The 26,995-nt window shown below is 59.8% G+C and overlaps 1 protein-coding gene across 1 annotated transcript; it reads left to right on the top strand.

The window, feature by feature from the left end:
* Positions 1-2,271: 2,271 nt before the first annotated feature.
* Positions 2,272-26,356, top strand: CYP26B1 (cytochrome P450 family 26 subfamily B member 1). The gene is made up of 6 exons (XM_088128724.1): positions 2,272-3,117; positions 6,462-6,686; positions 17,843-18,118; positions 18,508-18,663; positions 19,066-19,347; positions 21,512-26,356. The coding sequence occupies exons 1-6, from the start codon at positions 2,914-2,916 to the stop codon at positions 21,902-21,904; spliced, it is 1,536 nt and encodes a 511-aa protein (XP_087984850.1). The 5' UTR covers positions 2,272-2,913; the 3' UTR covers positions 21,905-26,356.
* Positions 26,357-26,995: the final 639 nt, after the last annotated feature.

Raw genomic sequence — 26,995 nt, 5'->3', positions numbered from 1 at the left:
AAGCCGGAAGCTGCAGTCCTGGGGGAGAAATGGCCCTGGAGAGAGCGACCAGCTCCTGGGCATCCTGTTCTCCCACCCGCCACTTTCAGGATGCCTCCCAGGATCTCAGAGTTTCCCCGCGGCATTAAGGGAGCCGCCAAAGCACCTGGAAGAAGGGTGCCACTGGATCAGGGACCTCAACATTATTCCTTGCTGCACCTAGTTCTTTTCAACAGGTGCTCTCTGGGTGTCATGGGGGGGCGGGAACCAGGCTCCCCATTTGGCTGCAGAAGGACAACACTCAGGGAGCACCACGCCATTGCTGGTCTTTCATTCCACCCCCCCTTTCTTTGCTGCTCTGGGAACCCCTCCCCCACCTTATAGAAAATCACATCACTAGGGCAGTGGCACTAACGGCCTGGCACTGGCACTGCCCCAGCAAATCCTGACTGGTGGGAAAGCAGATTTGCCCCAGGAGAAGGGAGAGCAGGAGCACAAAAGGTCACCAGAGAGGGGGGTCGGGTGGGCAGGGGGGTGGGGTTGGCTCTGGGCCTCCCTGGACAAATTCTTGGGGCAAAATCAGGGCAAGGGTGGGCCTGCATTGGACGCCCTCTTCCCAGGCTGGGTCCTGCCTTCTAGCCCCCTGTTCAGTCCTGTGAAGGGTGAGCTCAGGCAGCCCCACATCCATAGGGAGGTTGGAAAGGGCCTTCTTCCATGGTCAGGGAGAAACACTGGGGCAATGGCTACCCCCTCCCCTTGGGGCAGCTGGGGAGGGCTACCCTGCATTGGGGCAGCCCAGGTATTGATGGTGGCTGCTTCAAGGCTGCCTGCTCTTGGCTGCTTCATGGGGGGCCAGGAACCATCTTCCTCAGCCCCTTCCTTTGCCCTCTCCCCAACGCGGCCCCCAGTCCTGGAAGACAGCGTCCATAGCAACTGGCAATGTGCGACTGCTGTCCGGCCCCCTCCTGGCCCAACTGGGGCTCAGCAGGTCTTCAGGCTGGCCCTGGGGCAGAGCACTGAGGCCACGAGGACCAGAGCAGCAGGGCCAGCCTGGGCACTTGGGCCCCTGGCAGCAGCGAGCTGGTGGACCGCCTCTTCCTCCCTGGCCTGGCCAGCAACGGCTCTGTTCGGAAGCCCCGATGAATGCTTCTCCCCCGGGTGGGAAGAAGTGGCCAAAGCCCCAGAACACCCCTGAAAGGACCGGCGATTCTGGTCAGCTGCCCAGAGTCACTGGGAGTCGGCCGACATACGCGTTGAGAAATAAAAGAAAGTAAAGAGAATAAACGATTCTTTTGCCAATCGAAATGCCCCCTGCTGCCCTTTCGATAAGACCCAGTTTCCAGCAGGGCTTCCCCCATCTCACGGACTGGCTTATGCCTTTGCCCCGGGGGGGAGGGGCGAATCAGCTCTCCTTCCTCTCCCCGAAAGGGAGCTTTGTCCCCAAAAAGCCTCTGCCTGGCGGCCAGGTTGCGACCGCCTGCCCGGGAGCGCATCGCCGGGAGAGGGGTGCTTGGAGGGGAGCCCGGGCTTCCCTCCTTCAGGGTCTCCCACCGGCGCGGCTCCACCAGGCCGAGGCCGCTTTGGCTGAGCCTGAGAGGGCAGCTGCCCTGGCAGAAAGTCCCCGCCGCCCGGGAGGCGCGGACCTGCCCTGGGCGCAGGTCACTCCGGCACAAGTCGCGGCAGGTTTGTCCCGGGAGCAGGTCGAGACCGAGCAGCCGAGCAGCACCGGGTGCGAAAGGCAGGCGCCGCCCTGCGCCGCCGGAGGGACCTCGGCCGCAGCCTGCTTCGCAGGGCGCAGGGCGGCCGGGTCTGGGCAGGCCGGCGCGCACGACAGCGAAGTGCGCCCGTCCGGACTTCGGCCAAAGGCCCCTCCGGGAAGGGAGCGGGCGGCCGGCAGGGACCAGTCGCCCCTCCGCCCCCCGCGCTTTCCTGGAGGCGCCCCCCGCAGCGGGCCGAGAGCGGGCGAGTCCCGGGACGGCCGACCTGGCTTGGCGCTCCGTCGAGAGGCGGGCGGCGAGGCGCGGCGCGGTGCTCGGTTTCTGCCTCCCTCCGCCGGCGGCGGCCAGGTGACGCGCAGCCGGCCTTAGGTGAGCCGCCTCCCCACAGAGCGCAGCGAGTCGACGGAGGAAGCGAGGGGCTGCCGGCGGCCCGCAAGCAGCGCTGGCACGCTCCAGCGCCCGGCCCGGCCTCGCCCCCCGCCGCCTCCGCCCCCGCCTCGAAGGGGAGGGGAGGAGGGGACGACCGCCGGCCGAGCACCGGCCGCGCCGCCTCTATATAAGCACCCGCCTGGGCTGATCCCCGCAAACTGGCGCGGAGCGCGGCGACTCCTCCTCCGACGGCGCCGTGGAAACGGAGCTCCCTCCCCCAGCCGGCCCGCCCCCTCCCAGCAGAGGCGCTCCAGGCAGCCGCTCAAGTTGGACGGCGCGACCGCAGGAGCCCGCTGCAGTTCCGCGGCCGCTCTCGCTGCCTTCTGCGCCTCGCTCGGCTGCCGCGGCTCGCCAGCGAACCCCGAAGGCGCCGGACCCGCGGAGCCTCCCGCCCCGGGCTCACCGGACCCCACTGGGCGCAGAGCCTGCCTCCAGCTCCACTTTCCGCGGAGCTCTCGGCGCCGCGCCTCTCGGCGGCAGCGCGGCAGCCACAGCCAGCGGGCGGAGATCCGAGCGCGCTGCCTTCGGAGGGATTCGGTGTTCTGCCGCTGCCGCCAGGCCGATCCTCCTCTGGCTTCGCCTAAGCGGGGAGGGCTGCCCGCCGCTCCGCCGATAAGCCCGGTGCTTCGGTGGGCAGCGCGCAAGCGGCGCACACGTCTCGCTCGCCTCCCCGGCCCGGCCGCGTCTGTGCGCAGGAGCCGGAGCCGGAGCCGGAGCCGGCCGACCTCCCGCCCAGCGCTGCCGACGGCTGCGGTCCGGCCCCGTCCGCCGGCCCCGGGCGCGCAAGATGCTCTTCGGCGGCTTCGAGCTGCTCTCGGCGCTGGCGACCGCCGCCGCCTGCCTGGCCTCGCTGACGCTGCTCCTGGCCGTCTCGCAGCAGCTCTGGCAGCTGCGCTGGGCCGCCACGCGCGACAAGAGCTGCAAGCTGCCCATCCCCGAGGGCACCATGGGCTTCCCGCTGGTCGGCGAGACCTTCCACTGGCTGCTGCAGGTAAGGCGCTGCCGGCGCCCCACCGGGAGGAGCGCGGGCTGGGCCGGCGGCCGAGGGCTGCTGCGGAGCGCGTCGGGCCGGGCCGGGCCGGGCCGCCCCGGCCCAGAGCTGGGGCGATCCTGGCGGGGAAGGAGGCGCCGGCGGCGTTCTCGGCTGCTGCCGGCCTGCAGCTCTGCAAGGAGGGAAGCGGCGTCGGGGCCCGCCCTCGCCTCGGCGTCTCCGCTGCTGGCGGGGACTCTGCTCCTTCCAGTGGCCCGGCGGGCCGGAGCGGGGGGGCGGCTCGCCCCTTTCAGACTCCATCCAACAGGTAAGGCGGACGAGGGCAGGCGGAGGCGTGCAATGATCCGCCGCCTTTCATCGCCCGCGCCTTCCCTTCCCCGCCGCCCCGCCCGCGCGCAGAGCTCAGCGCGGGATTCCCTCTCGGCCGCCCAACTTCCGCACGAGCCCAGCGCTCCTTCCGCCGCCGCCGCCGGAGCAGAAAGGCCGCCCCTCTCTCGGGGGGTCCAGCCCACGGCGGTTTGCGCCAAGCAGCGCAGCCGCCAGCCGCGCCTCGGAGCCTGGCGGGGAATCCTCGAGTCTTTCCGCCCCTGCGGGCGGCTCTCCCCCCTCCGTCGGTCTTGTTCCAGGACCGCTAATCCCCCCCCCCCGCGCGACTACAGCCGAACGGTCGGTCGGGAGCAAGGCGGCCTGCAGGCTCGCGAGGGATTCGAATTCCACCCCCTCCCCGTCGCCCGATTACGAAGCCGAGTGAAACCCGAAAGCCTGTTCCTCAGGGCGGAGGAAGGGTTAGCCTTTTATCCTCTGCAGCCCCCCCCCCCGAGTGAATGCTGTCTCCAGGAGGCAGAAGGACCCCCTCCCCAAGTCTGGCGAAGGTTCTTCCCACCAGCATCCAAAGAGTTAAGAGCCGTCCCTCAATAGGACTATTTTAAAAAGAAATTTATCAGATTTTTTACAGGGGGGCCGAGAAAGGGGCTCTCCCTTTTCCTCAAGGCTCCGTCCAAGCAAAGTCTAGGGCTAAAAATACAAAAAAAAAAAAAAAGAAAAAAGAAAAAAGGATAAATTGGACTCCGCCAAAAACCCTTCCCACATAAAGGTGCCCTTTGTACAAGGATGGAAATGTTGCACAAATAACCCTTTATTAATGCCACTAAAAGCACTTTTAATTATATTTACGCAGATCAAGGCACCGGGTCACCTGGATATCTGAACTTCACAACTGTGCTTATGTTTTGTTTTTTTAAAAGCCCCCCCCCCGGCCCCGGCCCCGGCCCCGGCCCGACCCCAAGGCTCTGCCTCTCGCAGAGCCCGTGCCGGGAAAGCGGGGCGCCTGCTCGACTTTGAAGACGCAGTAGCATCGGGGCGGTTTCTCCCAAACGTGGATCCCGAGGTGGGGAGGAGGGCCCCGCGGGAGGTTCAGGTGCCGCCTTTCCCTCGGGCTGCTTTTAGGCTCCCCCCTTCCCGTGGACCTGGCCACAACCGGGGAAGTGAGTAAGCGCCCCGATCTCGTCCCGCGCTTGGCGAGGACACCTGGAGCGGGTTCACGTGGCGATTTGTCCTCCGTGGAAAGGGCAGCTCAGGGCGCCCGGGGGAGGCGGAGGGGCTGCCTCGGCCGCCCTCCGAAACCGAATCCCTTCATCCCGGGTCCCTGGAGGCCCAAGCCGTCTCTGGAGCCTGCCCTTGCCGGAGGGTTCCAGGCCCGGCAGCCTCTCTTGGGGGCTGCGCTCTCCTCCCCTCCGCCCGGGCGGAAAAGACGTTTTGTGCCTCCCCCCGAAATGTTCAGCGTCAGGGGTTGAGAGGCGCCTATCAGCTTGGGTGCAGGGGTGGTCCTGATGGCCTTAGGGGACCTCCCCGTTTTGTGACGCCGCGTAAGTGCGAAGGGAGTGGGGAGACTCTGTTGCCTCCGATGCAGCAAAGCAGAAAGATGCCCCCCCCCGGGAATGTCTGTTGAGGGGCACCCGCTATTCACATCCTGGAAGCACCTGAGGGCCCGATTCGGATTCTGCCGCGGCCCCGGCCCCAGAACCGCTTGCAATTTGGACAGCGGCGCTGAGGCCGACCCCCGGCAGCGGAGGAATCCCCCCCCCCCCCGAGATGGCGACCCAGCCTCCGCTTGAGCACACGCGGCCCAGGGGAGCCACCGCCGCCGGGATCGCTGGTTGGTTCGGAATGCCTGGCGTAACAACACAATGTGTTTGTTTTCGTGCGCGCGCGCGCCCCAACTGTGCGCCGGGCTAGGCTGGGTACCAGAGGCTCTTCTTGATAGGAATGAAAATCAGTCCTCCCTCCGTCCGGAAAGAACTAGCGATCCGTTTGCCCATTTTAAGCCTTGGCTGGATTCACACAACCCGCTAAACTCCGAGTTCGGGCTAACAAACTCTCTTCCTGGGTTCAGTAACTTGTGCTCAAACCCTAACCCTAACCCACCATCATCCGGCCCACGGATGCCCGCAAGCCTCCGACTCAGAAGCTACCACCCTTCCTTTTAATGGCGCCAGCGCGTGTGAACCCAGCCCCGGGCACTAGCGGACTCATCCTCGTCTGCGAGGCGAGGCAGGGTCTCCTTCCTCCGCCTCCCAGAAGCGCTGGCGGGGCTCAGGCTCAGGCTCGGCGGGGCCCCCCGCCCCAAGCCGCCCAGCGGCGTCTGCCTCCTCGCGGGAGTAACGAACGCGCGGCTCGGGACGCTCCCACGCCTGCCGTTCCGAGCGTCTCTGGCCCGCGCGAGGCGGCCCGAGCAATCCGATCCGCCCAAAGTCGCGCAGCGTTCAGGAACAGACGCCGGTGTCCAACGCGCCAGGCTTACGCCCGAGGCCGGCGCTCCCTTTCCTTCCCCGTTTCTGCTTTCTCGACACCAGTCCCCGAGCCCACCCATCTGCGTGCGTGTGAACACGTGGACCTGCCGGGTCAGAAGCGGCCAAGAGCCGCCCGCTGGGCGCGCAGGGAAGGCTCGTCTCCAGCGCCCCCCCGGCGAGCTGGGGCTGGGTCGCTTCCGCAGCCTGCCGGCGCGCTCACGCCTTGCGGCCGCGGTGCGGCTCCCGGCCGCCGAGGGAGGCAGCAGCTCCGGAGCGACCTGCCTCCCGGGGGCCTCGGCCAGGCGCGGGCAAGGCGGCCGCGCGGACCCCTCCGCCTCGCCTCCGCCGGCGCCCCGCGCCTGGGCGTGGCTTGCGGGCTGCGCCGGCGGCCCCAGCTCCGCGCCCGGCGCCCCGCTTCCCCGGCTTTGGGGCTGCAGCGGGCGGGGGGGGAGGGTCCTGGAAAGCCGCCGCCGCCGCCGCCGCCCGCCCGGCTCGCGGCGCCCCGGCCGGCGGGGAGGAGCTGCCAGCCTGAGCGGGCCGCGCGTCCTCTTGCAGGGCTCCGGCTTCCAGTCCTCGCGGAGGGAGAAGTACGGCAACGTCTTCAAGACCCACTTGCTGGGCCGGCCCCTGATCCGCGTGACGGGGGCCGAGAACGTGCGCAAGATCCTCATGGGCGAGCACAGCCTGGTCAGCACCGAGTGGCCGCGCAGCACCCGCCTGCTCCTGGGCCCCAACACCGTGGCCAACTCCATCGGCGACGTCCACCGGCACAAGCGGAAGGTAAGGGCCGCGCCGCGGGCGAGCACGCGCGGACTGCGTCCCGGGCCGCGGGCGCTCCAGACGGGCTGCGCCGGTGCCTCTGAGCGCCCGCAGAGCGCGCTTCCTCCCGCCCGCGCCGGCGGGACGCGGCAAAGGGGGCGGGCGGGCGGGCGGGCGGACGTCCGTCTGCTCTTGAGGGGGCGGCCGGCTGGCTCTTCCCCGCTGGCCTCGGCGCGGAAGGCTGCGCCTTTGAGGAATTTAAAGCGGCGATGCGCCGGGGCCGCGCCGGCTCGCGATGCCCGGCTGGCGGCGCTGGCGTGGCCGCGGAGGCGCTGGGCCGACGCGGGAGCCGTCTCGCGCCGCGCCGGGGGCCCCGGGCGGCGGCGGACGGGCGTGCGGTCCGCGGCTGGGGGGCGCTTTGGGCGTGCGCGGAGGGCCTTCCCTCGGGCGCCGCCGGGTTGGGGGCGGGGGGAGCCCGCGGCGGGCCTGTCCCGTCCCGTCCCGTCCCGGCGGGGACCTCGAGGCCGCGGCGCTGCGCGGGGGCTGCGGCCGGCCGCGCCTTCCGACGCAGGAGGACCTCCCCGCCGCGCGCTCCGGCCGCCCAGGCGCCTGGCTTCGCCTCGGCCTCGCCGGCGGCACGTGCGCAGGTTGAACTCTGGTAACCCGGCAAGTGCCCCGACGCGCCACCGCGCCGGCTTAAAAGGGCAACGGCCCGCGGCTGAGCGCCGCCTCCCTTGGTTGGATTTTGGAGGGGGGGCTGTGCCGGGAGAGAGTTGGAAGGGCTCGTCCCCACGTCTAGAATCGCAGGACCCTCGACGTTGCCTGACAGCGTTCCCTGCCTTTTCTATACGAGGGGCGTTTAGGACGGTGAACGCTGCCAAGCTGAGGGAATGCCCGTGGAAACGACCCCTCTGGAATGAGTCAGTAGCCCCCACCTAGCTCAGCCACAAGCTGTGTGAACCAGAGGGGGATCCTGGGAATGCGTGCGCAGGGAGCGGGGTGAAGGGGGGGATCTCCAGGGCTGGTGAAGGGGACAGAGACCTTTGAAAGCTGGGGTGAGGGGGTCTTCCATCTAGCCTGCCCCCATCTCCTGGAAGCAGCAGGTCTGCTGATGAGGGGAAGGGAGCCGTGGAGCGTGGAGGGTTCAGACCAGGGACCTCAGATCTCCTTTTCCAAACTAACCTCTGCCCTGTCCCCCCCCACCCTGAAATGTGGTTGGGGGTGTTATGGAAGCTATCTTGGATCCTAGCCAAGCCACACCTAAGGATTTGCGGCTTCCATAGACCCCCCCATCAGCCCACAGTCTTTGAATGAGACCCTGCCCCAGAGGGTACAAGTTCCAGCAAGGGGCCCCCGGCCCCCGGCCTAGAGTCGGTTCTTGCCTCTTGGGGAACCGGAGGCAGCCCCAGAGGATCAGCGTTTGACCCTTTCCTTGTGGAAAGTAACAGGCTGGGGTCTAGAGCGGGCCAGTTCTGGTTCTGGGCTGTTGGTGGAGCAGCTACAGAAACAATAACCCTACAGCAGCCCTGGGGCCCTTCCTGCGCCATGGCCTGCCCTTTTCCTGATCGGCACCCCAGGGTGCCAGCCCAGTCTGTTGCGCAACCTCTCCAGTGACCCCAGTGGGCCTTGACCCCCTCTTCCAGAGAGCTGCAGAAGGACCTCTTGGATTCCGCCCCCCCCTCCCCGGGGCAGCATCCCTGGCACACAAACCAAGCTGGGTGAGGCCAGGCCAGGAGAAGGGGAGTGGGGAGACCAAATACCCGTCCGCAGCGCGCAGTTTTTGGGTTTCTGTCCCGTGGGCTTCTTTGATCTGGTGGAGGCATATCCTGCCTTCCATGGGCTCTTTCTTCATTGCCTCCCACAACAGGCGGCCGGTGAGGCTGAGCTGGGCAGGAGGGTTGGCCCAACTCAACCCTGGTGCGTCTGGGGCTGTCAGGGGACTTGAACGGGGCTCTCACCGCACACTTAGCTTGAGCCTTGTGGGCTGGTCCAAGGTGGCACTCCACCTAGGCTCGTGGGCTTCTTACGGGGGCCTGGTCCAGGGGGAGGCCTCACTGGGTCCCCCGGCTTGGGCCCAGGCTGTGATGGGAGTCTGCCGTCGTGGTTTCTCATGCTCAGGTAGTGTTTAGCCCCATGCGTATGGGGGGGGGTCTCCTAGCAGGCATGGGTCCCCTCTTGGAAGCACTGCAGGGCAGGGATGGGCTGCTCCACCATGTTCCTGACTGGTGGCGTCGCTTGATTTCTGGGGCAGGAGCGTTTCCTGCGGCCAGGCGTCTGTGCCCGAGGCTGGAACGGCTCCCTCCTTGGCCAAGCAGTTTGGAGATGGGGGCACCCCTTCCAGCCCCCATGAGAAGCCCACGGGGGCACAGTCCTGCACAGGTGCCATGGGATCAAGGGAAGGGGGCACCCGGTCTTTGGTGCCACTCTGCACTGCTTCTTGCCCCCGCTGGATGCAGAAGCAGAGGGGAAGCGAACGGAAGCTTACCGCTAAAAGGTTTCTTGGAATAATTAATGCAGAGGGTGGATTTGGCTTACCTGCCTCAGCTGCCCAGCGGGGTCTTCCTGCAGCCACCCCCCTTACATAGCTCTCCCCTCCTGCGTAGCTGGCAGCAGCTTCCCTGCCGTTTCCATGCCCCGGTTCTAGTGCTGAACGACGGATGGGCATTTTATAGAAAGAGGTACGATCCGGCCGAAATCGGTCTTCCTGACCGATCAAGAAACCAGAGGACAAGCCAGAACTTTCCAGATTCCGGTAATATGGCTAGAAGCAGGTTCTAAGCTTGGATTTATATGGCCACCCATCTCAAACAAGTGACTCTGGACAGCGAACTTAAAATCAGCAGACCCACAAGAGAAATGCAAGCCCTTCACAGGCTCCATCCGACCCAACCCCAGGAACGCAGCCACATCTTTCTTCATATTGAAGAAACAAGTGTGCACAAATGCATGTTTTAGGCCAAAGTCTGTAGAAGAACGTAGTTGCCAAAAGATAGAAAAAGGGCGCAGAGAAAGACATGTGCACAGAAGAGTATGCAAAATGTGGTGCTGATTTTCCCCTCGTAATGTGAAAAACGCTGGGAAAATGAGGCAGAATAAAACCATCCGCTTGAAAACGAATGGGAGCGAACATGAAAGTGATGCGCTCAGCCCCCTGCAAGCAATCCTGCTTGGAGCAGCCGAGAGGAAGCGTGCCCTCTCCAGCGGGCCAGCTCCTCAGCTGTCCCGGACCCTTAGGGACAGAAAGGCACGTAGTCCAACCCATGCCACACAGGCATCCCGCTTCCATTGTCGCTGGCAGGTCTCTCTGCAGCCTGTGCTTGAATACCCTCTGCCAAGGGGAGCCGGGCACCTTCCTCTGCCCTTGCCAACAGCAAGCTCTTTCCTTTTCCAGAAAGCTGCAGTGCTCGTGAAGCCGGTCAGGTCTTCCCCTCTTGGTCCAGCTCTGTTCTGCAGGCAGCACTGTCAGTGTTGTACCCACGAGCCTTGCCTGAAAAATGCCTGCCCCCCACTCGCATAGTGCAAAGCAGGAGCAGAAGAAGGCCTTTTTGGGGGTGGGGGTGGGGGTGCGTGTGGCAGAGGGGTCTTCCTTCTCCAGCGTCACCCGGCTCCCGGCCCTGACTCTGCTCCCTGTTCCCCTGGACCTGCCAGAACCGAGAGAGAGGCATTCTTGTTGCAGGGGCTGCCCCGTGAGCCAAAGATCCAGGCACAAATCAGATTTGCAAGACCAGCGAACCATCAAGTGAGGCGTCTTGAGCAACAGTCAGGGCCAGAGGCTTAGGAGGAAGGGAAGGGAAGGGAAGGGAAGGGAAGGGAAGGGAAGGGAAGGGAAGGGAAGGGAAGGGAAGGGAAGGGAAGGGAAGGGAAGGGAAGGGAAGGGAAGGGAAGGGAAGGGAAGGGAAGGGAGGTTCTGCTGCTGGGTGAACACGGCTCAGAACTCGCCTGGACTGGGGAGGGCGCTGTGCCCGGAGAGACGGGTCGAAGCACTCTCCTCAGATTCGAACCCATGGCGGTGGGATTTATGCAGAGCCGAGGCCCTCCCTTCTCCGAGGGTGTTTGGAAGAACCGTCCCTCGTCTCATTGCCTCGGCCAGTCTGTTGCCCAGCTCGCAGCTCGCGCGCAGGGTTGCTGGTGGGAGAGGCGGTTTGGCTACATGTTTGGCTGAGGCACAAGGCCGGCATGGACAAAGATGGGGCTGCGCTCTGCCCCTCCACCCCCAAATAAACCTGGGGGCTCTGGGACGAGTGGTGTTCTCTTGCTCTTATGCTGAGCATCGCAGGAAGTGGAGGAAGCCTTTTCGCCCTAGAATGTGGGATCATCTCAAGCTGAGTTGGGAGACGCCTTAGTCTGTGAAAGCCAAAAATCTGAGGCTGTCTGGTAGCATCTTCTGCAGCCAACATCTCATTAAAAGGCAAAAGCTCATGAGACTCTTATCGGTGTGTCCTGCTGAGATGGTGCTGATCTGTGGCATGTGACAGACTGGTTGGGACACACACAGAAAGCAGTAAGATGATCCACAGAATGCCAGTGCAGGTAGTCCTCACATTACAACCATTCGTTCAGTGATGTTTGAAGTTAAGGCTTCACGGAATGAATCGTACTTATGCCCGGTCCCTGAAGTTATGGATGTTGCAGCGCCACCATGGTCACATGATCAAAATTTGGGCGCTTGGCAGCCCACCCACACTTACGACTACAGGAGTGCTTCAACTCCCCTCACCCATCTGCCCCCCATCTCTGCCCTTTTGGCTGCTCTGCACGGTGGCACTCCTTGACAATGGCAGCAGTGGCAGTGCTGGGGCTGAAGTAGAGGCTTGGAGGTGGCAGCGACCGGCTGAAACTACTGAAGGCCTCGAGCCTCTCCTTCAGCCCCAGCGCTGGCACTGCCACCGTTGTCAAGGAGTGCCACTGTGCACAGTGGCCAAAAGGGCAGAGATGGGGGGGCAGATGGGTGAGGGGGAGTTCAAGAGGAGGCAGTCCCTTGCTTTGGAAGAACCAAGGCTTGGGGCTGGGAGTGACCAAGCCAAGAATGGCTTGGATTGGGGTGGGTCCTCAGTTAATGATGGCAATGGGGACTGCTGGGTTTTCTGTCGCTAAGCGATGCGGTCACATGATATCGCCCTTTATGACCACATGGCTTAGCGATGAAAATTCTGTCCCAATTACCGTCGTTAACCAAGAACTACTTGTATCGAGCAGTTTCACCATCCTCTCAGCTCTCTTCGAAACCCTCTCCAAGTAATTAACATGTTTTTCTGGTCAGCATTGTGGTCTCCTGAATCAGGGGTGGTGGGCTAATACATCCTAGAATGACAGGCGCCTTTTTGCCGCAGCATCACAACCCTGGCTCATGTTCTGCGGGTTGCCAGTTGTGGGCTTGCTCTGGAGTAAGAGGTTGCCGTCTTACGCAAACTCGCATTTCCCGGGGGCCACACCGGTTTCGCTTTCCCTCGCCAGCCCTGCCCACCAGCAGTGGCAGCTCAGTTGGTCTTTGTGTGATCAGTGATCCAAGGCCGACTGAGCAGTGGATGAAAAGTGCCTGGTCTCAGCCCAGCTGCTAACCCTGGATTCACCCTTGGGCGTCAAAGAAATTGCAGTTTGGGGGTTGTTCTCTGATGCTGCAAGCGGGGCTTGTGTTGACTTTTGTTTGGTGTCCCACTTGACAACCTTCCCTTTGCGATGGTCGCGTGGAGCTGGACTGAATCATTTTAAGTTGGCTGCATCCGGCCACTCGAGGAGGTGATTTGCTTGGTGCCAGTCTGGACTGGGAAATTCACCGTCTGCCCGGGCCAAGAGGAGCTTTTCCCTTTCTTCTTCTTCCCCCCCAGAAAAAGCCAAACCCAATTGGGGCTCCGAGGCCTCCAGCGAAGGCTCAGGGCCGCGCATACCTGGCGTGCTCTGCGCATCCGCCGGGCCAGACGGCGGAGCAGGAATGTTCTGCTCGAGGACAGACGCAAAGCTCGAAATATCCGGTTTTCATTCCAGGCTGGGGGGAGTTGGAGTTGTTCTGTCTCTACCTGGCATGAACTTGCTACCAGGGGGTGGTGGGTGCACCTCTCCCCCTTTGCTCACCACGATTTGAGCAGATTTAGGAGACTTTCCCCAGAGAGCAGAAGGTGGTGGTCAGAAGCGTTTTGGTGCTCGGGGAGAGGCCCTTCCGGTCAGGCAGTCTGGCTTCTGGGGAAGGGTAGTCCAGCCTCTGCTGCTCCTCTCTCCCAAGGCATGGGGTGGGGGGAGCGTTCCTCCTCTTGCTGCTGCTCCTGCTGGGCCACATTCAGGCAGCCAGACTCAAAAGGGGATGGCGACGCTGGCACCGTTGCCACTCAGCGAGCGGGAGTGCGCTGTTGCACCACCCGGACTTGCTGGCGGGTCCTGTCCTTTCCCCGCTGGGATCTGCCTGCTTTTCCTCTTTTGCACCCAGACCTCCTCCCGCCCCCATCAGGAGGTAGATCATACAGCCAAGCTCAACATGTGGAAGAGACATCACGGATGAGCTGGCAACAGTGAAGCCTGACTCTGCCAGCTTGGTTGAGGAGTTCTTAACATAATTCTAACATGAAATCCAAAAATGTAGGCGCACACACCCGTTTCTTTTTCAACTTTTGAACGGTGCGTCTCAGCTGTCAGACAGTTAAAACTAGGAAGCCCCTAATTAGGCCCCCCTTTCCATCCTTGGGTGCCCTGTTGTCTGCCCTGATGGTCCCCAGAGAGCTGTTGGCAACCCTGCAGGTGGTCCTGGGGAGCAAGTGCCAGCCTCTGAGAAGCTGTGTGGGAAGCTGGGGTACCCGGGCAGCTTCTCTCCCTTCCTGAGTGTCTCAGATCATGAGGTCTAGCCGCTTGGAGAGTGAAGCACCTTGGACAGCCCTGGAGGGAGTGGTGGCTGCTGCGGCTTCCTCCCCCTACAGAGGCTGGCTTCAGGGCAAGCAACTGCTGAAACGGGGACAAGCTGGCGGTGGGAGACCCGGGACCGCAACCCCCCTGGCAGCCTGAGCAAAGTGAATGTATTGTGGGTCCAATGCAGCACCGTCCTCGAAACTCTCCCCCGGGTCCTTTTCGGATGGGACGGGACGGGACGGGATGGGTCTCCTTCTTCCAGAGTTTAAATTGCCAGCCCGGCACCCCTTCCTCAATGCAGCCCGCGAAACATTCCCCCCTGTGCTCTGCCCCCCGCCTGTCTGCAAAGAGGGAGGGGCTTCAGGGACAGAGACCTCCCGGGGTCACCCCCCCCCCGTTTCTTGCAGCGGAGCGCAGCTCGGGCAGCGGGGCGGCGGCGGCGTCTCCCGGCCGAGTGCTCCGGGCAGGGAGCAGGAGGAATGTTTTGCAGGCGCCGCGTGCTGCCTCCAGCTGGGCAGCCGTCGAGTGCAGGGGGCTCGCTAGAGGGCGCAGGGCGCCCGCCGCCACTCGGCTGCGGGGTTTCTTTCGGGGAAGCCAGGCGGGGAGGTGCCGGGCCTTGGTCGCCCCCTCGAAGCGGGCGGCACAGAGACGGGCGGCCCCGGATGCAGCTTCGGAGCCCAGAGCCTGCCCGCCCGGTCCCACTCCAGCCGGGCGCTTGCCTGAGGGTGGAGGGCAGCCAGAGGCTGGAGGGTGGGCTGGGCAGCGCCTCTGCGCCGCAGCGGAAGTGCCTGGCTGGGATCCCTCCTTTGGGCGGCCCTTTCTCCCTGCTGCTGGGCTCTGCCACGAGAGGAGGCTCCTGCCTTGCCGCCTCAGACCACGGAGCCCATGTTTGTATGGGACCGGAGGCCGCCGGGGATGCCCGGCCTCTATGCGCAGCCGAGCCCACTGGCTGGGGATGCCCGGGAGAGTGTGCTAAGTCTCCCGCGAGGAGCGACTTGGGGAGGCTGCTGGGCGGGGAAGGTGTCTAGGGAGAGTTGGCGTGTGTTGGGGGCGCACCTTTCCTTGATCCCTGGACGACCCCTGGCTAATGGGCTGGTTGGCCTGTCCCCCCTGCCATGGCGGTCAAGTGTTAGGAAGGTTGGGGGGGTCTTCCCTGGGCACAGGCTGGGGACACTAGAAGCACTGCTGACCTGGCGGCTGTCCTGGTTTCTGTGGTGGGGGGCAAGTGCCCTGCGGAGAGGCTGCAGGAGGGCTGGGCCAGGCTGCCAATGACTTGGGGGTACCCAGCTTCCTGGCTGTCCCTGGCAGTGGCGCTCCACACCTGATCCCTCTGCAGGGCCCCTCTTTTGCCTGCTGCCCCCAGGTGGCTCTGGGACCGTGAAATGGTCGCTGCCTCCTTCGCGAAGGGAGCGGAAGGGGAGGGAGGAGAGAGGTTCAGAGTGTATGAAGCTCAAAGGTTTCCCCCATCCCTCTGGTCTCCTGCCATAAGGCCCCCGGAAAAAGCCCTCAGGAGCACCTTCCTGGGGCTCTGGGGCACCCGAGCATGACTCGGATCGTGGAGGTCAAAGGTAACCCAAACGTTGCAGGAGAAAAGTCCGGCTGCTAATTTGGGGGGGGGGGCGCACAGGGTGCTTGGCTCCCTCTCCTTCCAGACCAGGCCCATCGAACAGACTTGCACTGATAGGTTTAACTTTTCCTAATTCTGCATTCTTTAGAAATCTACACAAAAATCATACTCATCGCCTCATTTGCCTTTTAGCACACCTGGTGAACTTAGAGCTGCATTACCGAACTTGGGGGAGCTCAATATCTGAAGAACAATCCATTTCAGTAGGGTCTCAGCCCGGCGGGCAAAGAGGTCCCCTCTCCTAGGGAAAGCGAGGCTCCAGCCTCCCAGTTGCCCTGGCCTCAGGGTGCTCGCGGGGTGCGGCTCAAAGTCAAGACGGCAGCCATGATGGCGCAAGGCACACAAAAAACAGGCAGAGCTTGTCGTGGCTGCCTCTTGACTTTGAGGCCACGTCCCGTGGGCACCCCTGCCCGACCTGGTGCGTGATGGAGCTTCTTGTCTGGTTAGCTTTTTTCGTCTGGGGACAACAGACGCAGCCTGGGGGCCCAGGAGCCATTTCCACTGGGCCCGGGGGGCCAGCGCCCCCACGATCACGGGGCCTCCAGTTCCCGGTTTCCCTCCCATTCGGGGTGCACGAAGCCGAAAGGCAGAGGGCTGCTCCCCTACTGAAAGCAGTCTGTAGGCAGAGGAGAGCAGGGGCAATCTGTGGATCCGTGGATCCTCAGAGATTACTGCTCTCCTGAGTCCAAAAGGCTCACTGAATTGGCTGCCTTTTCCCCTGCTGTTGAAGCGTGGTCGTTGATGCTCTCCAAGATGAGACACACCCACATTTCGCCCTCGGACCCCTTGCCTGCATGCCAGAGCTGGCAGGCAATGGGAAAGCGGCATCCTGTGCGTGAGCAGAGGCTACCTTACATTCACTCCAAGGCTGTAAGTCGAACGCTGCTCTTGAACGGTGGGCCTGTGGCTGGGCACAGCCAGGTCAGGGTTAATCTTTGTCCTGGATGCCTCTGAATAGGCGTCCCCGGAGGATGAAGAAGGTAGCTCTGAGGTGCTTTGTCAGAGGCAGTCCGGTCCGTCCGGGCCATTTCAGAGCTGCCCTGGATCCAGGAAGGGTTGCTCCAGTCACCATGGTCTGCTTGGCAGGCAGGCAGGCAGGCAGGCAGGCAGGCAGGCAGGCAGGCAGGCAGGCAGGGCTTCGTCGACTTGGCTAAGGAGTTCTCCTCCAGGACCGTTGCAGCGTCACTCCGCACTGCTTCCTGCAGAATGCAAAGACCTGGGGGGGCCCATCTGCTCGCCAGGTCCTGCTCCTCATCTTGCTGGTCTGTCTGAAGGCGGCCTGGGCAGCTGCGCCCCCAGCCTGCCTCTGGATTGCGGCGCTGGGCTCTGGCCACCTTGTGAAGCAGCCATTGTTAATGCCGAGGCCATTAAAAGTCGGGGCTGTTATTTGACTAAACAAACCTTGTGCGAAAGGCGCCGTGCATTAGAAATGCAGGGCGGCATCCAGGAAAGGAACGTTTTGCACGCAGGCCCTGTGTGTGTGTGTAATTCTCACATTTACAGCTTGGGAGGTTACCCGCTGGAGCCCTTGCTCGCCGGTTGGGCTGCCTTCCACGGGCAGAGTGCGGAGCGCGGGGCTCCCTTTGCCTTCCCGAATTCATCCCCTCGCCCGCCTCGACATGAGCCGGATGTCAGCAGAAGTCCCATCGTCCCATCTGACCTTTACCTTGGCGCGTGCTCCCTGCTGCTGGAGCCGGGGGGGGGAGGGAGGGGGCTGGGGCACGGCTGCGCACGTGTACGTTAATAAAAAGTAAGCAAACACTCTTTTTCCGCCTGGCCCCTGGGAGGGGGAGCGGGCAGGGCAGGCTGTCAGCCCAGAAGCTCTCCTTGGCAGGCAGGAGCGACACCAGCCCTCCTGGCTGGTCCGAGATGCTACTACTTGGACGTGCCACCCGTCCCTGCTAGCAAGGCCCCCCTGGCAGTTTACGTTGGCAAAGGAGGAGGCGGGCGGTCCAAGGCTCCCTGTGCCAAGAGGCAGGGCTGCACAATCGGGAGCCCAGATGCTGCCTGGGCACTCACAGGGATGAAGTCTCGGACTGTGTGCAGCTGGTCATCCCTGGATCCCTTCTTGCTTCCCAGACATCTGGACGCCATAAGCAGCTGTTTGCTTGCCCTGGTCGGTTCAGGGAAGGTATGCAAGGGGAAGACATCTGCCCCGATGACCAGGGGAATAGCCTTGTCTAGCCAGCTTTTCTAGAGCTTTGTCAGATGTTTGGCCACAGCAACCCTGCCAGCCGGCCCCTCTGGTTCCCCTTTCGTCAGTAAGGCCGAAAGAGGCAGATCAGTTCAGTGCCATGAATGCCGGGGACCAATGTTGACACCCAGCTCAGGGACAGAAATGAAGTCTGCCCTGGTTAGAGCATCACCCTCTGAATTGTCAAACTGATGCTGTAATAATCCTGGTTTACACATAAGGCATAAACCATGTTGTGTAGGCCACAGTGGCTGGATCTGTGGGACCACTAAACCCAGACCACGAGGCTGTGTTCTGCAGAGGCTGAAAACCCCATGGCCAAGCGAAGAATTGTGAGAATGCCTGGCGGGGAAGTCTCACTGCTCCGTGGATCCCTCGGAAGCTTTGCGTGTCCCCTTCTGGGCCTTGGTGGGTGGGTGAGTCTTGGAGGAGCTCGTGCAACCCGTGCACACGAACAGCATCTCTAGTCACGCGCAGAAAACCTCTTTCTCTTTAACCCAGTCCTCTCTCTGGTCTGTTTCTCAGGTGTTCTCGAAAATATTCAGCCATGAAGCCTTGGAAAGTTACCTCCCAAAGATTCAGCTGGTGATCCAAGACACCTTGCGAGTCTGGGGCAGGAACCCCGACCCCATCAACGTCTATCATGAAGCCCAGAAGCTCACTTTCCACATGGCTATCCGCGTCCTCCTGGGATTCCGAATCCCAGACGAGGAGCTCACCCGGCTGTTTGAAGTCTACCAGCAGTTTGTGGAGAACGTCTTCTCCTTGCCTGTGGACCTGCCCTTCAGTGGCTACCGCCGGGTAAGGAGTGCCTCCGTCACGGGAGGGCAGAACCCCAGATGCACCGCCTGTGCTGGCTGTTGCTAAAAGAAGGGGACGGCGAGGCCTCTCTCTGCCGCCGCCACTGCTCAGCGTGGGCGTCCCACGGCGGGGGGGGAGGCAGCTTCCTTTGGGCACTTCCTGGTGGATCCTGGCGGGGGGAATCAGGCGGGGCCTTTCGATTCCTGCAGTCCAGGTGATTTAGGGGGTTCCACACACAACAGATTTATGGCTCCCCAGAGCCCTGCAGATGTGGCTGGGGATTCTGGGACATTCAGTTTCAAAACCGCTGGAGGGTATGGGTTGGGGCGGGGTGTTCTCCAAGAAGGGGGCTGCCTGGAAACGATGTGGTCCTTCCCCCCCTTTTGTAGGGGATCCGTGCTAGGGAGATTTTGCAGAAGGGCTTAGAAAAAGCCATCCGGGAAAAGCTGCAGAGCCCCCAGGGCAAGGACTATCTGGACGCGCTGGACATCCTGATAGAAAGTGGCAAGGAGCACGGCAAGGAGCTGACCATGCAGGAGCTGAAGGTACGGCCCCAGCCGAGGCCCCTGGCAGACGCTGCTCCCTCTGCTGCCACCGGGAGCGCTTGACGCCCCCTTTCCGCTCAGCACGGCCGGGGATGAGGCTGGCTCTGGCTGCAGGTTGGGAGGGAAGGAAATGCATGGGGCGGGGGGTTTGGGGCAGTTGGGCCTCGGCCGAAATGAAACCGAATGCACGTCAGCATAACCTCCACAGGGGCCTTGAGGAAAGCTCAAACCAGTTTAGCTCAAGTTGCCAGGCCAGGAGCTTTAGAGGAGAGAAAAGATGATTCCCGTCCTCGAATGGCGTCTGATAAACCTGCCCCTGTGGACCAGGCAGGGCACTGAGCCTCGCTCTCCCCGGGGCCAGCTAGTCTGCCCCGGCTCACGCAGCCTCTCTCTGGCTCCTAGGACGGCACCCTTGAGCTGATCTTCGCTGCCTACGCCACCACAGCAAGCGCCAGCACCTCTCTGGTCATGCAGCTCCTGCGGCATCCGGCGGTCCTGGAGAAGCTCCGCGAAGAGCTGAGGAGCAAGGGGATCCTGCACAACGGCTGCCTCTGCGAGGGGGCTCTTCGGCTGGAGACCATTGGCAGTCTCCACTACCTGGACTGTGTCATCAAGGAGGTGCTCCGGCTCTTCACCCCCATTTCAGGGGGCTACCGGACGGTGCTGCAGACCTTTGAGCTGGATGTGAGTACCAGGACCTTGCCTGGAGCCCCCCCCTCGGAGGAAGGAAGCTTCTGGCTGCATGTGAACTGGGGGAGAGCTCTCCCAGTGCAGAGGGGGCAGCATGTGACCCCCAGCACCTGGAGTTGCGATGCTGAAATTTGGTGGCAAAATGGTCAGATTTGTGCGAAATGGTTTTTTCAGGGCGGGAACGGGAGCAGGCGGTCTCTGGGAGGCAAACAGTAGGATGTTAGTCCCAAGCCAACAATTTTGTACCATTTCTGAGGGTCTAGGGGAGTTTGGGGGGATGGAAGGGGTTTGTCTCTGGCCCACCATCAACCCCCCCAAACAGGAAACAGATTGAAAAGTTTGAGACCTTTGACAACCCTGGGCAGCTCCAGAGGGCTCCAGAGGATCCGAAGGCTGAGCTGCTGTGCCTGGCCTCTCCCAGAGCGCTGGTGGTGGGCTGTGCCGTTTGGGCCAGATTACATCTTGCTCTTATGTCTAGTAACGTCCGTTTCTGGGGCTTGTTAATCATTTTCCATTAAAGATGCTCCTATATGCAAAAATGAAAATGATTCAATGAATGGTGCTTGTAAATGATATTTTAAATACCGTCTGTAAATGTACAGAACGCGGAGTTTCTTACGAGCGCTCTTCATTGTGGAAACAGCCCTTCTCGTGTCAGGATCAAGGGCTGCTGTCTCTCCATTGGACCTCCCCCCGTCAAAAAAACCTTAGAGGTGGGCTTAGAAGGACCCCTTCCTGAAAGCCTGAGTTCTCTGAGGCATCAGGATTTGGGGGCTGCAGATGCATTATTGTGGAAGCCAAAAATCTAAATTTGGATAAGAGAAGTGAGGGTTAGATCCAGATGTTTGGATGACATGTGGCTGACTCACGGAGAGCAGATGGAATTTTCAACTAGCAAAACAAATCTCGTGGCTTGGCTGTTCCAGTCTGTAGACTTACTCAAGGATCAAGGGCTGGGTTCATACCCTTCTGAATGGGACCAGCAGATGGGAGATACTCTGGGGCAGGCTTCTCCTTTCCTCACATCCAAGGAGATCCTCTTTCGATGATACTTGTTTAGCAATCACAGAAGGTGATGTAGCTGTTTACTCACACACTTGCCTTTAGGTGGTCAAGTTCCCATCTGCTCTCCTTTCCTTTCCATGGACTTGGTCCAGTGAGAATGCTCTGCCATGTCATGACACAACTTCATAGTGCAGCCTGTTTTGAAAGATAAGGCATGGAGCCCACTCTTCTTCTCTCCCCGTCCTCAGCAAACTTAGGGGTTCGCTGTGTTGGTTGCATTTCTAGGCAATTCAGTTGTAACTGAGAATCTCTAGATTCCTGCATGCTGGGATGGCCAGATAAATTTCAACCAGCAGTGGTTTTCCTGCAGTTGGACTACCTCAAAATTTGCCTGTGTGTGTTCTTTTCACTAGAACGAGGCTAGAGCCGCAACTGGTAGGAGAAAATACGTCCTGATGGGGAACTCTGGTGTTTTGGAGGGCCTGGAAGTTGGTTTTTCAGCCAGGGCTTATTTTTCTCCAGACCTGTCACCCCTGCAGTTTCACAGAGGCCTTGAGCCAAAGCTGGTACAACGGCAAGTGCCTCCATATCGTTGCAAGGTCTCTGTGGCATGTATGGCTCTGCCAATTGCTGCACCCTCATTTGGGGGTCACCCTCGTTCCCCTCATTTTCCCCCAAATTAGGACCAGATTTTCAGGCCAGGTGGTTTCTGCCAGATGGTTTCTTCAGCCCTTCTTCAGCATGCAGGGGGGAACCCGTGGTTTGGCCTTCCTGGGCCTGGCCCAGCCCCCCAGTTACTGTCAGTGAGATGCCTGAGCCTGGGCGCCCGATACTGGCTGGAGACCTTCTAAATGTGCTAGGCCTCCATCTCCCGTGCTGCAGGGATGCAAGGAGAACTCCACCGTGTCCTCCATCCTGCTTAGAGAGTCTGCGCGATGGGATCTGGGTTTGTCCAAAACATGTTCTGTTTCTGTTGCCCCACACATCTGATGGTCTATGTACATGGGACATCTCATATTTTCCAGGACTTGGGTTCAGCTAAACCAGGCTCTTCTGTAGCAGTGCTCTAGTGTAGCCCTGATGTGTCTTGAACGTTTGGAGGGGCTCTTTATATCTCTGTGTCCCTCTGATAGTCTTCCTCATTTTTCTACAGGGCTTCCAGATTCCCAAAGGATGGAGCATCATGTACAGCATCCGTGATACTCATGACACAGCTCCTGTCTTCAAAGACGTGGATGTGTTTGACCCCGATCGCTTTGGACAGGGCCGCAACGAAGACAAAGATGGCCGGTTCCATTACCTCCCCTTCGGTGGAGGTGTACGGACCTGTCTTGGCAAACATCTTGCCAAGCTGTTCCTCAAGGTGCTAGCCGTTGAGTTGGCTAGCACAAGCCGATTTGAATTGGCCACCAGGACTTTTCCTCAGATGACGCTTGTGCCTGTGGTCCACCCGGTCGATGGACTCAAGGTCAAATTTTTTGGACTTGATTCAAATCAGAATGAAATCTTGACAGAGAGAGAGGCCATGCTAGGTGCCACAGTGTAGGCCAAATGCTTCTCTTGGCTGGGGAGGTTGAAGAGAACAGAATGGAGAATGGAAAGGAAAAAGCTAAAGCCGCCACTGTTGGAGACGTGCTAACTTTGGTGGAACATATTCGGCAAAGCCTTCTCCAGCGAATACGCCAAAAACTGTGGTGGTGTTTTACTGGGAGGGGGAAGAACAGATTTCCCCTAGATGGATTCTGTTTTATTTTTTTGAACACCAATGAGAGGAGAATTGTCTTGACCATAATCAGCGTATGTATGTGTGTATATACACTTACTTTCAAGTGTTAATCAGGCAGTGACATCCCACAGTATTTGGGGACTGTTTTTGTCTGCTATTAAAAATGGCCGAGGGAATCCCCGAGCGGGCCTGGGAACAAATCAGCCGTGTGCGCTTGTGGCATGTGGGGTGGGAGGGCCTCTCCCTGCATTCATGCTTGGAGGGCAGGTTTAAAACCCATGTGGGGGGGTTATCAGAAAAATGGCTGAGGAAGCTGCACATTTTCGTGAAGGCAGAAGGCTCAGCCAGAGATCTTGACGCCTATTTTGCAAGGCTTTGGGGTGGCTCTGGAGTATGTGCAGCTACCACAACTTGTCCTCCTGAAGTTACCAAGATGCAATCTTTGGCTGTGGCTTCTCTAGCCTGGTTAGAAAAATAAAGAAGTGGAAGGAGGGAGAGTTGGGCTGTGGATTCTGAGCTTCTGTGCTTGGTAGGTGAGAAGGTTCTGGGGTTGTCTTCTCCAGGGCCCCAAATGGCCATCACTTCCAGAGCCCAGCACCATCTTCCTTGCTGAGTCTGAGGAGACCAGAGCTGGGCCATGGTCAGAGAAGGTCCTTTGAGGCTGCCAGCTGCTGCTTTCTTGCTTTCCTTGTGTCCCCCCCCGCCCCCCCCCCCGGTGTCCTCTGAGTCAGGCCTTGGGCTTTCTTGCTGGGGAAGCTCAGAACCCTTCTCGGTGTTCCAGGCCATGTTCTCAGTCCCAAGACCAGAAGTTCTTCCTTGGCCAGGAGTGGTTCAAGAAGGAATCAATCCACTCAGAGCCACAGCCTGGAGCCCCTGGCTGGGCACTGCTGCCCCGGCCAGCGGGGTTGGGCTGCAAGCCTTCCCAGACAGGATGCTGGCTGTGGCCCTCGAGCTTGTCATCCCCAGCAGCCTGGGAAAGCTGTCCTAGAAACTGTCAAACTGTGGCCTGGTCCAGGACCAGGACGCCTTTTCTCCTGCGATCCGCAAGCCCCAGTGACACTCACAGCCCTGCTCGAAGTGTACTCCAGACTTTTTATTTGGTTACTGGTGGCGCTCAGGAGGGCGTGTGCAGACTGACGTAAAACCAGCCTGCATTTTGCATGCTCAGACCTGGGTTCACGTTGTCCTAGGCCTTTGGGCTTCCTTAACGGGTGAGAGACAAGCCATGTCCAGACATTCCCATTTCCTCTGTAGAAACACAGAATAAGGGAAAAGAAAAACAGCCGGTAATTACAAACAGGTGGATGAAAATGTGCACCTTTCAGACTTGATTCTGAGGGACTGCAGCCTTGTCGTCCTGCCTTGTTCTTATGCATTCATGAGGGTTCAGACCTCTTCTTCTCCTCTCCTCCTTATCTTCCTCCTTTCTCCTAGTAAATACCCCTTTACGGAGCAAGAGGTTGCACAGGGGATGGAACAGCCATGGAGGCCTCCCATTGGAGGCATCTCCTGGAAAGAGCTTGGCTTCAGAGGGGCTGCAATTGTAATTCAGAAGGGTGGCTACTGACGTTAACGGGTTGACTTTTTTAAAAAATGGTCAGGATTGATCCCTTGATCCACCTGTTTGTTATGAAGTGTTCTGGTTTCCCTCTCGGACTGTCATGAAGAAGGGAAGACTATTCCAGCGATACTTTCTGTTAATCAAAAGAGAACCAGTCCTTTGTATGAGCAGAGCTGGTCTGCAGCTTGCCTCGGGGAGCCCAGAGGCACGGCTTAGTTCTTGCTGATCAGTGCCTGATCAAATGCCAAATGGTTCGGCTGTTCTGTAAGTCATTTTACTGGTGGATCAGCTGGGCATGATTCTGGGCGTTGAGTCTCCATCAGCCCCTAGTGGGGGCTAGTAGAGCGATGGTGTGGGGGAAAGGGAGCAGACCCAGTGTGGCTTTTGTTCACAACTTGCTTACTGGGAGCAAGCTTTCAGAGAATCTCTAGTTGATGTCTGAGCCAACATGTTTCTTGTGTTTCTCAAACCGTGCCATTCATGGCCGTTGCATCTGGGGGCTCTTCTCAGTGGCAGGCCCTTCCTTCTTTTCTCTTCATTGTCCTTGTCCGCTTCCCCAACCTGGGGTCCTCCAGCTCCCAGAATCCCTGGCTGCCAAGGCCCATGGGAAATCTCACATCTGGAGGGCCCTAGATTGGAGAAGGCCAGAGTGTAGTTGCTCTTGGTCAGTAGAGTCCTGGCCAGCAAAGGAGGAGAAGAAATTGAGGGTGCAGATCTGCAGCGGGAGTCTTTATCTCCCTGCCTGCAGCGTGGCACTGAAGGGTTTCACTGTCCAATATGGCCCTGATTTCTCAGCAAACTCTCTGACATTCAAAGCAACGTTAAAACCCAGAGGAGTCACGATCAGCCGTGGTAGTAGTTTAAGTGCCATCGTGCGGGAAATTCTTCTGCAGAAGCCTTCTGTACAGTGCCTGGGAACAGCGTAGCAATGTGGCTGCTCTTGATCTAAGGCAGGGTTTCCCAACCTTCGCAGCTTTAAGATGGGTGGACTTCAACTCCCAGAATTCCCCAGCCAGCCATCACAGCTCCGTCTGGCGCTCGGAATGCTTGTTTCGCTCCGGAGAGAAACATTGGCAAGACTCAAATGCGTCGCTCAACACCTCCCTCCCCCCCACGCAAGTCAAAGCCACAAGTTGGGGAGGGGGCAGAGGTGTTGGCATCTTCACTTGCCTGTTGGAAATTAACCATGGCCCTGCCTGCTGAGTCCACATTGATACGCTTGGTCCTGCTTTAGGTTGTGTGGAACAAAGCTAGAATAGGACATCAATGTTTTCCTCCCAGGTTGGTTTGGATGTTCCTTCAAATTAGCTTTGGGGTTGGCTTTTTACCTTCGGGGCTTCCCCACGTGCAAAAGCATCTGGGCCCATCCGGCCCCTCCCTCAGGAGATGCCAAGGAGGTGGGGAGGCGCGATAGGATAGGAGCCCAGCGGCGTTTGCTGGAGGGCCCGCCAGCTCTTCCAGGGCGTTGTGCGCAGGAGCGTCTCCCAGCAGGGTGTTGCGAGGCCTCTCGTGTTGCCGCTGCTGTGAGAATGCAATGCGGCTCCTCCAGCTGCCAGGCCGTCCACAGGCTGGGGAGGGCTTTCCCGAAAGCAGAGGGGGCAACCCACGGTCAAAAAGTCAGGAGGGCGTCCGGCAATGCAGGCGATGCTCGGCCAGTTGCCATCTTGACTTTTTGGACCATACTTGCAGACGCTCCTGGGGCGGCAGCTGGCAAAGGTGGCTGTTCCTTCTCGTTCTCCTCGCGCGGGGTTGAAAAGAACCGGTAGAACCCTTGATGAGGGCATTTTATATCTAGCTATCTCTATCTGTATCCGTGCGTGTATTTTATTTAGGCAAGGATAACTCCTGTTTGATTTACCGCTCCTAACTAATATAACTTGACTAAAATAAAATATTAAAATGTTGCTGCAGTGGATTTGCAGGATAAAGCACTTTCGAGACTCAGAATATGTGTGTGTCTTGTGTTCCTTTTTATTCCTTAGCACAGTTCCAGTCGGCTGTATTATTTTATACACAAAAGTGGCGGGTTTGTTTTGTCTGAGTTTATAAACTGCAAGTATTATTTTTGTTATAATTCAGAATAGATATTTAGTATAATGATGTTGCTGTTTTAAATATTTGTTATTTAGTAAAATATGAATGATCCCCCTCCCTTGCTCTTTTTCCTTCTTTATTGCAACCTTGTCTGTCAAGAAAACAATTATTAGCATGGAGCAAGACGGCGGCGGGTGGGCGGGGGCTGTTTTGCGGAAGTCCCTTGGAAAAGAAAGCCTGGAGCGCCAACCTTGCGCGAAAGCTGTGCAGGGCGACTTCCCATTACCCGTGTGGGTTTTTTAATGTTGCAAGAAATGAGCGCCTGTTGCGTGGGGAAATACGTTGGTGCTGTGTGCAAATGTGTCTTGTGTCCTGTGGCTTTTGACGTGTATGTAACGGGGGGTCAGCCCACTCCGGTTCCCTCTTTCCAGCATCCCCATCAACGGAGGAAAAGTCCCAGGGCGTTGCGTCGACATCTCTGCACGGTTCAGGCGCCGTCTGTAAGGTTTGCACAGGGCCGAGGACATCTTGGCGGGTGGACCTGCTCCTGTAACGTGTTGGGGAAAAAATGGGGCGTGTCGTGTGATCTTATTAAAAAAGTAATCTGTGGCCATCTTATAGACTTCCATCATCGTCGTCGTCATCATCACAATAAAAAAAAAATAAAAATGAATTTAATCCCTTTTGTGTTGTTTGTTTTTGGAATTGTACTGTTGCCCAATCACACCGGTAGAATTTAGGCTTCTGATGGGATCGATGGCTGGAGGGTTGACAGTGAGAGATCCAGACTTGGACTGAGGCGGAATTTCCTGACTGAGGGCTCTGAAGCCACGCAGGCTCCGGCCCTGGGAGGTCTTCCAGATGAGGTGGGGGAGCCACGTGTCTGGGGTGGCCCGGGGATTCCTGCCCTGGCGGGGGTGGACTAGAGCAGGGTTCCTCCACCGTGGCGACTTGAAGATGGGTGGACTTCAACTCCTAGAATTCCCCAGCCAGCATTCTGGGAGTTGAAGTCCACCCATCTTCAAGTCGCCCAGGTGGAGGAACCCTGGACGAGAGGACCTCCGCCTGGGACCTCCGACCCAAGGATTCCCTGATTCTCCGAGATCTCTGAAAGGCATCATCTGCGCTTTCAGCAGCGGTACCAAAGCGATCCAGTGTGTTTTTGAAGACAGGCTGTGTTGTATAACCGTTTGATTCCTCACCGCTCCGAGCATCACGGAAGAAAAGGCGGAAGGAGAGCAGAACGAAGGGTCTCCGCCGAGAGTCCGGCAGGAGGGGATGCAACGTCCCCGTCGCCCGTCTTCAGGGCGGCGCTA

Source organism: Python bivittatus, unplaced genomic scaffold (genome assembly GCF_059951505.1).
Source record: "Python bivittatus isolate LINGU-HERP-01145 unplaced genomic scaffold, Pbiv_v1 ctg000740_np1212, whole genome shotgun sequence".
NCBI classification, from domain to species: domain Eukaryota; kingdom Metazoa; phylum Chordata; class Lepidosauria; order Squamata; family Pythonidae; genus Python; species Python bivittatus.
Note: the sequence above shows the minus strand (reverse complement) of the source record. Positions and strands in the feature narration are given on the sequence as shown.